General features: G+C 42.8%; 1 protein-coding gene across 1 annotated transcript in view; it reads left to right on the top strand.

Moving 5' to 3' along the window:
* The first annotated feature begins 3,425 nt into the window (after nt 1-3,425).
* Nucleotides 3,426-11,078, top strand: part of IQSEC1 (IQ motif and Sec7 domain 1) — a 197,078-nt gene continuing 189,425 nt past the window's right edge. Inside the window, exon 1 of the mRNA XM_010008862.1 lies at nt 3,426-3,559. Coding sequence (XP_010007164.1) covers nt 3,426-3,559 — 134 coding nt within the window. The remainder of the gene's footprint in view (nt 3,560-11,078) is intronic.

Genomic DNA, 11,078 nt, shown 5'->3' with positions numbered 1-11,078 from the left:
AATCCTGCTGCTGCTGCTGAGATTTTGTGCATCTGAAGTAGCACAGTCTTGGGCATTTCCCGTGTGGTTTGATCTGTTGTTCAATCATGCTCAAGCCTTTAGCTTTGTATATGTAACTGTCTTCTATGTTTGTTCTCCATTAATGGCATATTTGAGATCTTTAAGTTTAGGACAGTTGGGGTATTGTCTGGTGACTTGTCTGGGGTAAATATTTCCACAGTTACAGAGGAATATTCCAAGCATTCTCCAGGCTCTGAATTTTTCTTTAATAGTGAAGGGAGGAGACAAAATCAGAAATTTAATCTCAAGTAAAATCTTGAAGTTTGCAATTCTACAAAAATTGCTTGAGAATGCTGCTTCTCAAGATGAAAGCAATGATTTTAGCTGGGATGCACAGCTGTGAAGAGACTGGGGATGTCTGGTACAGCTTGAAGTTGCCTCTTGTCTTGAGAATTCTCACTTGAGATAATAATTCTGTCTGATTATAGGCAAACAAGTAGAGTTTAAATCTGATATTTGCAAGATAATCTGTTCTTCCTGAAGAACGAGCCAAGCCCTCCATTGATGTAGTAATTCTTGCAATGTTTCAAGAATATATATGACTTAAAGAGCTGGATGGGGGAAGCACGAGAGAGCTAGTGACACGTGGCTAAAGTTGTGCAATGATATGATCAGTATTTTTTAAAATGTCACAAAGACATTCTAGTTCTGCACAGTTCAAACTGAAAATAGTATCCATCTATTATCTAAGTGCTATTCTGGTCACATGGTCCAGAGGTTGTGGGGTGGGTTTGAGCTGTTCAAATCATTCGGCATGTAAAATGGAATAAACCTAACATTAATTTCACATTCTGTGTTCTGGGAGTAATCAAGTCTGTAGGACAGTCCAAAGTGCTGCTTAATGGAATTTGTGTGGTTTAATTGTGCAGAATAATTTTTCTTCACTAATTTGTCACAAGTGTTTATTATGGCACAGTGTTTAGCTATTGAAAATTGTTGCTCTAAAGCTTTGATTTTTCTGTCTGAGACCATGGAGTTTCTGGGAATTAAATGTCTAATTAATTAAAAGATGTGTTAAATAAAGATACCAGAATCAACCAACCACAAAAACCCACAAAACCAGCAGTGCTACTTAGTGGCTTAAATGTCTGACACTCAGAGGGCTGTGCTGAAACGATAAGGGGGTGAATTTGTATTTCATGGTCCATGTGGATATTTGAAAACAGTTCTCTTCAGCTGTTAGGATAACTGAATTATTTAAAATAGCAATGTTACCTGAATAAGCTCACTTAAGGATATCTCCTATGCAGACTAAGGAAATTTGTACCTTCTGTTTGGAGTACATAGATAGAATCACGGAATGGTGAAGGTTGGAAGGATCTTAAAGACCATCAGGTTCCAACCCCCCTGCATGGGCAGGGACCTCTCCCACCAGACCAGGCTGCACAAGCCTCATCCAACCTGCCCTTCAGCACCTCTAGGGATGGAGCAGCCACAGCTTCCCTGGGCAACCTGGGCCAGTACCTTCCTGCCCTCATGCTGAAGAATTTCTTCCTGATGTCTCACCTAAATCTCCCCTCTGTCAGTCTAAAACCATTACCTATCACTGCCCTCTCTGATGAAAAGCCCCTCCCCAGCTTTCCTGGAGCCCCTTCAGGCACTGGAAGCTGCTCTCAGGTCTCCCTGGAGCCTTCTCTTCTCCAGGCTCAACACCCCAACTCTCCCAGCCTGGTTCCAGAGCAGAGCTGCTCCAGCCCTGGGATCACCTTTGAGGCCCTTCTCTGACCCCTCTCCAACAGCTCCATGTCCTCCCTGTGCTGAGGGCTCTGCAGCTGTACACAGCACTCCATTTGGACATATTTGGATATAAAAGCAGGAGCTGGGAGCAGGTTCAAGCACAGTATATCTATATTTGAATTTCTTTGTTACAGGTTTTTGCTGAGGTGGTTGGATTGCATGAAAACTTGGAAGCCAATTCTAAACCAGATCGGATCTTTTGTCAACAGCACCACAGTAACATTTCTATAGATTTCACTTCTAAAATGAAATATTCTAATGAAAAACATGTGGAGAAAGAGTTATTTTAGTAGGACAGGTAGTCAGTGAGTTTTTACAAGCTTCTGTGGCTTTTAATACATCTTTTGCTTTGCAGTCCAGGCATCGTTGCTTGTTACAAGTGGATTGAAGCAGCACAGATGCTGTTAGCTGCAGGTCTTCTGCAAGGTTTCTGGCTATTTGGTGTTCTGCAGATCCTGTGTCTCCTCTTGGTCCTTCACAGGTATCATTTTGTGTCACGAACAACCTTGGGCTGGAAATGCATTACTGGACTAGCTTACAGAGTGAATAAAGTTTAGCTTCCCTAAGGATTGTGCTCTGCCCTGGGTATTTCAGGAGAAATAACTGTAACGAGCCCATCACACCTCCTGAGGGATAAAGCAGCTCTGCCAGCAGGGTCTGCTGAGCCCCTTGCTTAGTAGGTGCTTCAAGTGGGGCCATAAGCAGCCACACAATTGCATCTCAGACTCCTGCTGGTGTCAACAGAGCACATTTCTGCCCTGTCTTTGCAAAGGAAAACTCCACTCAGCCAACATTGTATCTGAGGGGGAGAACATTACTGGTTCACCTGGCTTGTCCCAGGTGTGCTGCTCCTCCTGCACTTGGTGGCGTTTGCTGCAGGGAGATAAATGCAACCATGTAGCTGAAACAGAAACGTATCACATGCCTGTATGTGCAAAGGAAAAAGAAGCTATTGACCATATTCACATACCTCTGCTTTTCTTTATGAGCAAACAAGCAAAATCCTTGGAAAGGTAAGCAGAAACAAAAGTGCAGTGAATGGCAGATAAAGTGTTGCTTCTCATCCTTTGTGGGCATGCTAAGTGCCTAGAGAACTTTACCTTTAAATACTTAAAATTGTGCCCATTTGTTAACTGAAAGTTTGAGTTTCTTTAAAGAGAAGATGATCCCTTTTCCAGAGTCACATGCAGTGCAAGGGAGTTTGAATAGTTTGCACATCAAGTAACAGGGCAAAAATGGCACAAAACAGATTCCAAAAAGGGGCCGGAAGATAAAGGTGTGGGGAGTTACTGGATGTGTGTCTGTAGTCAGAGAAGGCAGTAATAGAGAGTTTTGTTAAAGTGATCAATTTAATACAAGGCTTGCAAAATTATTTTAACTTGGGTAGGATAGAAATCTTATTTAGGTAGGTTTCCTTTTAACATAAGTTGTTTTGCATAGTGGGAGGAGTTACTGAGAGCCTTGTTTTAGCACAGTTCTTAAGCCTAGCTGGCTTGACTTAGGGCTTAAGTTGCTTAGCAGAAACCAAGGATGCTTCTAATAGTAATATCAATGTACAAACAGAAAAAAATAATTTCTCTTGAGCCATAGTACAGAGATTTTCTCACGATGCTGTTCAGCTGCCAGTTATGGTTAATACTCAGTTTTTCATCATGAGAGCCAGTAAATTAATTCAGCAGCCACTGGTGTTCAGCAGAGGCTTCATTTTGGTGAAGAGGAAGGACCTTCCAGAAAAGCTGGTCACAGAAGAGAACCTGCTGGGGTGAGTTTCTGAGAGAGGCAGAGGAGCTTCGGGGAAGAAGGGAAGAGTCTCTGTGAAGCCTTAGGAACAAATTTTACTTCTATAAGAAATAGACAGTGGAGAATTTAAGTGAAGTAGTTACTGGAATTGAAAGGCTCACTCTGTAGGGCAGTAGAGGCAGATGCCAGTGCTGTGGGGAGGAGCAGGCTGCTCAGTTCTGCTCTTTAGCCTGGAAATCCTTCAGGCTGCTTGGCATAAAGTATCTTCTACTTGTCCCTGAAACGGAGTGGCAAACACTGGCAGGGAATAATATTAGGTTAAATGACTGCTTCTAACTAGATTAAGGGTAAATGGAGAGTAGGTAAGAGAAAACAGATACGTGCATCAGGTTCTGTATATTAAGCTCAGAACACAGCAGGGATAAAATTAGTATTGCAAAGGAAATCCACACAAGCAAATGTACATCAACCAAGCTGAAAATTAGAAGCAGGTCCCTGTTAAAGCTTTGGGGTGTCGGAATAAAATAAATAGCAGGGAAAATAAATTGGCAGCTTCAGAAGAGAGCTACATATCACCATGAAAAATATTTCAAAAATGAGATTGAACATGACAATACCGTACTGAAAACTGAGGAATTTTTTGGCAACCCTTTTACAAATGTTTATTTTTGTTCTGAGTGTTTTATCACCGCACGAAGGGCCATGAACATCAGCTGATGAGCGTCTCGCGGAGGGGCAGGAGGTGCTTGCAGGGAAACAGACCCTTCCCCTGGCTCCTCATCCTCAGGTAGGGCTGGGGGCCCTGCCCTGGTGCTCAGTGGGGGCACCAAGGGCTGGGGCTGTGTCTCCCGGCTCAGAAATGGTCCCATCTCAGGTGGCAAGAGTGAAGACATGAGAGTTTTCAGCCAGTTACGGATTTCTTGGCAGAGATTCTAAGAGAATCCAAAAAATTAGCCTTAAAACTATAAGCTCACTTTTTGGGCACTGAGCATGAGGCAAGTGGAAACCTTAAACTGTTTGTTGAGAGAATTTATTATTTTTTTTTTTACAAAAATGAGGGCATCTTTGAAATAAAGGGTGAGAGGAACATCAAATAACGTTGTGAGGAGAACAAAGCTGATCAGGATAGTATCTAGAAACAGAGCTGCTCCTAATCAGGCTGGAGAGATCAAAAGGAGGTTTTAAAAGCTTTGTTCCAACAGGGAATGGTTTTCATGTCTGTGGGATGCTTGCTTGGTTAGGTACTTGGGTGGAGAGGTTGAGGCTCCCTGGGAGGGCCAGGTGAAGGACGTGGGCTTTAGCCCATGGGACTTCACTTGTCACTTCAACTGCAAGTCTTGTTTGCTCTGGTTTTCTGGAATGAGTAAATAAAGCATCTTAATCATGTGGAGACCCACATGTTAACTATAAACGTAAGAATACAATAAATAGGAACTAATGGCTTTGCCTACTAGTGTATCCCACAATATTCAAGGAGAACTCAGGCCTTCATTTAAAACAAACAGACCAGCAAGTAGTGCAATGTCATCTGGGGTATGAACTGCAACTCAGGGCATGTAAGTTGTGGTGATTGTGCAGAAGCTGGCCTGTATGGCACTGTTGTATATTGCTTGAGTGATCTGTTCATTCCTTGCTCCAATGGAAGGAACAGGAGTCTCTGCAGAGAAAAATGGATCTTGGAAACAGATAGTTCACCAGCTGTGCAGGTTATTGGTGTTGTCAGGTTATTAATGTTGGTAGGATTTGGTGGAACTGAACGCTTACTGTAACAAGCTTCCTCTGATAAAGCCCATGGGAGTTCTTCCCAATAATTTCAGAGGGACCAGAGTCTTTGTATTTAATACTTCTAGATGGCAAACTCATTAGGATAAGGATTTGGGCATTGTATGTCTAGGTCTTCTCATGCACTGGCATCAAGTAACATACTGTAAGTATCTTGCTGAGTAGACTTTCCAATGCTAGAAACTGCTATCCTGGTGTTCCCAGTTCTGTCCCACTTAGTGTATTTCTCTTATAAAGCAAAGCCTTTCTTCTAAGTTAAAAGCTCAATAGCCTGTGCAGTTACTAATTTTTCACTTTCTGGTGTTCAGTCAATTGTAAAGCATTTGAACTCATTCTGCTGTGATGTGAATGTGGGCAGACTTTATGCTGTGCTTACTCATTAGGCCAACTTCAGGCTGTTTTAGAGAGCTGAGGAAGAGAGTGAAATAAAGATAGGGTGGGTCAAACAGCAGCTTGAGCACATGCTTAATGTAAACTATGGAAATTAGTCAGTTACCCTGAATAGAACAGGAAGGGCTCAGATGAGTTTAGGGGGAGATACTGTTTTTTTCAGTTATTGTTATATCTGGAGAGGTCAAAACAAAAACTAGAACCAAACTGAAAATTTGAACCAAGCACATGAAAAACCCCACTACACACAGTAAAAGGTTCCTGAATATTATTATACAGGCTGGTCAGTCTCACCTCTGTGCCTGGCAAGGTCATGGAGCAGATCCTCCTGGAAACTCTGCTAAGGCACATGGAAAATAAGGAGGTGACTGGTGACAGCCAGCATGGCTTCACTAAGGACAAATTGTGCCTGACCAATCTGGTGGCCTTCTACAAGAAGGCTACAGAGGTGGTGGATGGTGGCAGAGCAAGTCATGTCATCTTACCTGGATTTGTGCAAGATATCTGACACTGTCCCACATGACATCCTGGTCTCCAAACTGACAAGGCATGGATTTGACAGATGGACCACTGAGTGGATAAGTCATTGGCTGGATGGCTGCACCCAGAGAGCTGTGGTCAATGGTTCAGTGTCCAAGTGGAGGCAGGTGATGAGTAGTGTCCCTCAGGGGTCAGTATTGGGACCAGTGCTGTTCAGCATCTTTGTTGGAGACATGGACAGTGGGACTGAGTGTCTCCTCAGCAGGTCTGCTGATGATACCAAGCTGTGTGGTGTGGTTGGCACCCAAGAGGGAAGGGATGTCATCCAGAGGAACCTGGATAGGCTGGAGGGGTGGCCAGTGCCAACCCCATGAAGTTCAACAAGGCCAAGAGCAGGGTCCTGCACCTGGGTTGGCACCAATACAGGCTGAGGGGAGAATGGCTGGAGAGCAGCCCTGAGGAGAAGGACCTGGGGGTGGGAGGAGATGAGGAGCTGGACATGAGCCCCCAGTGAGGGCTGGAGCCCAGAGGGGCAATTGTGTCCTGGGCTGCATCACAAGAAGTGTGGCCAGCAGGGCCAGGGAAGGGATTCTGCCCCTCTGCTCTGCTCTGCTCTGATGAGAACCCCTGGGGGGCTGTGTAAAGCTCTGGTGCCCTAAGCACAGGAAGGACATGGAGCTGTTGGAGAGAGTCCAGAGAAGGGCTACCAAGATGATCCAAGGGCTGGAGCAGCTCTGCTCTGGAACCAGGCTGGGAGAGTTGGGGTGTTGAGCCTGGAGAAGAGAAGGCTCCAGGGAGACCTGAGAGCACCTTCCAGTGCCTGAAGGGGCTCCAGGAAAGCTGGGGAGGGGCTTTTCATCAGAGAAGATACTGATAGGACAGAGGGTCATGGTTTTAAGCTGAGAGAGGGGATTTAGGTTAGATATTAGGAAGAAATTCTTCACTTTAAGGCTGGTGAGGAACTGGGATGGGTTGCCCAGGGAGGTTGTTGATGCCCCATCCCTGGAGGTTTTTAAGTCCAGGTTGGATGAGGTTTTGTGCAACCTGGTCTGGTGGTTCCCTGCTCATGGCAGGGGGGTTGCAACTTGGGGATCTTTAGGGTCCCTTCCAAGCTTAATGATTCTATGATTATTCTATCTAAAATTAAAATTTCACTGGCATTCATTACAGAATATGTATGAATACCTATTAAATTCCTAATGCATCTTTCATAGAGGAAGAAACTACTGCAGGCTGGGTTACTGCTTTTGGGTACGTTTGGCACTAGAACTCTTGTAGACCTGAGTGAGCAAGCAGTGGCATCAGCTCTGAATCTGTGTGGTTAGAGCTTTCAGCAGCTGAGAGCCTCCCTGGAGACATACTCCTCAAAACTGGACTTTTGAAAAAATAGCTTCAATTGTCTAATAGATTAATTTAGCAGACCAGAGTGTTTCCTTCTTGATCTGCCATGATTACCATCTAAAGAGCATCTTTCTGAGTACTTGTATAACTTATTCTTCACTTCTCATCCAACTTGTGCATGGATTTAAAAACAGAAGAATTGAACCAAGCTGGCAAGACTGTTTGTATAATCTCTGCCTCATATACTGGCGATGATTGAGCTGCTTGATGTTACAATAGGTTGGAAAGTTGTTTTCTGGAACAGTTTTATTTTCTTGACAGGTATTTATCTGTGTGGTGTATTTATGGCTGTTAGAGAGTTTGGGCTCTACAATACACAAGCACCTTTTAAAACTCCACTGTTTCTTCAGTGCTCTGTATTTGATATCTGCTAAAAATGAGACATTATTTGAATGGCTGTAAAGCTTCTCTGGAGCAGGAGAAGGCAGCTTTGTGCTGGTTGTAGTCCAATAGAAGAACCACTTGTCTTAAATAATTTGAATGGCTGTAAAGCTTCTCTGGAGCAGAAGGCAGCTTTGTGCTGGTTGTAGTCCGATAGAAGAACCACTTGTCTTAAATCTGTATTTCTCTGAATTATCTTAATTTGTGGAAAAGATACTTAACTTGAAAAGCATGTAGATACCAAGTGATCGTGTTCATGTCTGGCAGTGTTGTCTGTGTGTATTTCAAGGTGTGGGTGCTTCAAATTAAACCTTCCTTCTGGAATGGGGTCTTCTTGCTGAGGTGCCTGATCCATGCCATGGGCCCATGTGAGTTGGGGTTACAGGCTCAAGCTCACCAGGGAAATGATGTGATTTAGACAGACAAAACTATTTAGGAATTGCCACATTAGGACAGATTCTGTGTATTTCACTGTCTTAGGGTGGTCCTGCCTCAGGTTTATGTTTAGATGTTGCTTTCTTAAAACTAATACTGGTTAAGTACCTGTTGATGCAATATCCAAGCACTACAGGGCAATTCTGTGGGGGAATGGAGAATGTTGGGGCTTTGCTCTAGGTTATAACTGATTTGACTTATGTTGGTATGGAAGGTTAAGCTGAATAGGTAAACCTGAGTGCACAGCTGCCATATGAAATTCTCATCTTGCTTTCCTGTGTAGCAGGAATTTGAGTGGCAGGTAAGTGGGGGTGAACAGGAGGTTGTAAAGTTCACTGTTCAGCTTTAGGCAGACAACTAAGCAAAAGGGAGCACCTTAGGGTATTCTGAGATGAAAGGCAGTCATTTGCAAATCAGTCCACACCAAAGATGATAACTCCTGCTTTACTGTTTTGTTTTGTTTTACCAAGTTAGATTATTTAGCAGCATTTCTGACAATTTGTGCTTCTCTTTAGCCTGAGGAACTTCATAGGTAATGCTGTGATAAGCAGCATTTGGCTGACCACCTGCTCTCTCTCATTCTGGAAATAATACAACTGGCCATGAAACAGCTATGAACTGATCACTTGACCATGGCAAATGAGCTGCCCTCATCAGTGTGTTCTGGTATATATTTAACTTCATAATGTGAGCAGATGGTCACTACATTGATTCATGAAGCAAGGGAGGAAGCTTGGCTGTCTTGGTAATGTAAGGCCTGAATGCTGAGCACTGGAGTGGGGCAAGAGACAGGGAAGGGCAGGAAAAAAGGGAAATTTTTGTGGTGTGGTTGGTTGTGTTGGAGGTTTTGTTGTTCGTTTGGTGGTTTGTTTGGTTTGGGTTTTGTTTTTTGTTTTTGTTTGTTTGTTTCACAAAGGACCACTGTGGGCAGGAATAAAATAAAGGCAAGTTCATCAAGCCTGTACATATGGTCATTTCCCTGGAGACAGAGACTGTTAGTGCACAAGAATGAGGCTGCTGAAATATTTATACCACTGACAGTGCTAAAAAGGGGCTTGGAGGGAGATGGGAGAGCAGTAGTTTGTAGAGTTGTGAAACTTCTTGCTCTACTGTTGCTATTAATGATGACAAGTCTTTTGAGGAAACTGCAATAGGAAAATGTAACATTTAAGTAACAGGTCTTCAGGAATTTTTTTTGCAAAGAACAACTTTGTTTTAATTGTTTCCGCATTTAATAGGGTATAACTGGAGGTTTAGGCAAGAAGCTGATTCTGTATTACCTATTTAGCAACTATCTTTGTTGGCTGAACTGGGGAGCTCACAAATTCCCATCCTGGACCATCTCAAAGGAACAGCTTGATTGGTTATTCATTTTGTAATTTTCACATGAGAAATACTGTACACAGCTAAATATTCTCTTGAGCAAGAATTTAATCTCCTACTAGGGTTCCTGTTTCTCCAAGCTGCTGATTAGCTTTGCTGTCTTATCAGTTTATGTCATAGTATGTGACTATAAATTGACTTTGCAGTGAAGAGGGAATACGGTTCGTCTTCACAGATGCTGCTGTTGCCATGGAGATAAAAGGACCAATGGCCTTTTCTTGGTTTGGACTGTACTACAGTGTTCATACAGAGATGGTGCATTCGAAAATGCAACATTTGGTGCTTTAATGTTTCTGTCTAAATATCAAATGAGAAAGCATATTGGTTTTTATTGGTGATGAAGTTTAATAATAAATACAGATTTGGGACTTTTTCTGGAAGCAGAAAGCAAGCCTGCCAAGAATGTGAAAACAGTGTGGCTGGTTTATGCTTGCTGAACCTCCTCTCTGGGAAAAACCTTTTGGCTTTACAAAATACAACCCTGTAGAGCCTTTGGGTTTATCTGATGCGGTGTTTGATGCTGGTTACATCACCAGCTTACTTGTCTCTGATGATCTGCTGTGGCTGATCTTGAATGAGCATGCAAAAGCTGTGAATGTGATTTTTTTATTTTCTTTTTCTTAAGAAAGAGCTTTTCTACCTCAGATTGCGTGAAAGAAAATATAAATACCAAATCCACAACACATTCAAGGATGGCTTGCAGAAGGTGTTATTTGTGAGTACCTTTTCCTTCTTCATCTGTCATCACGTCTCTGATATCAGTGTTGAGGATTCCAGAAGTGGGAGTAGTGATCAGTTTATTGTTTGGTAGGTTTCTTTCCATGAACCATTTTTAGGGTGTTAACCTTTTTGGCAGATGAATGACCTGTATATTAGAAATGCACAGATGATGATTGGTTTTGTGCCTATGGGTATTAAAAAATGTAACTCTGTGAAGTGAATAAGCCTGTGTTTAGCTGCGGGGAAAAAAAACACATCACTTTGCATCCAGGAAATAATGCAGGATGCTAGGAATTCTGTCTGTGATGAGTCAAGGATCTCCCATTTTGTTTGAAATCTTCGTCATACTGAAGTGTGATTTGATTTTTAAATACATAAATACTAATACAGGGATATGGGCTGCAGTGTTAAGCAGTGTCACATCATGAGGCAAAATGTCGCTGTGGTTTTATTGTCGCTTCAGGTGTGCTCGATCAAAACAAAGATAAGATGTATTCGTTGCTTATTATTTACTTGAGCAGGTGCTCACACATGATAGTCAGCACAGCAGAGTTTAATATTTCATTCAT

Source organism: Chaetura pelagica, unplaced genomic scaffold (assembly GCF_000747805.2).
Source record: "Chaetura pelagica isolate M959 unplaced genomic scaffold, ChaPel_1.0 scaffold52, whole genome shotgun sequence".
Lineage (NCBI taxonomy): Eukaryota > Metazoa > Chordata > Aves > Apodiformes > Apodidae > Chaetura > Chaetura pelagica.
This window is presented reverse-complemented; position numbering and strand designations above follow the sequence as displayed.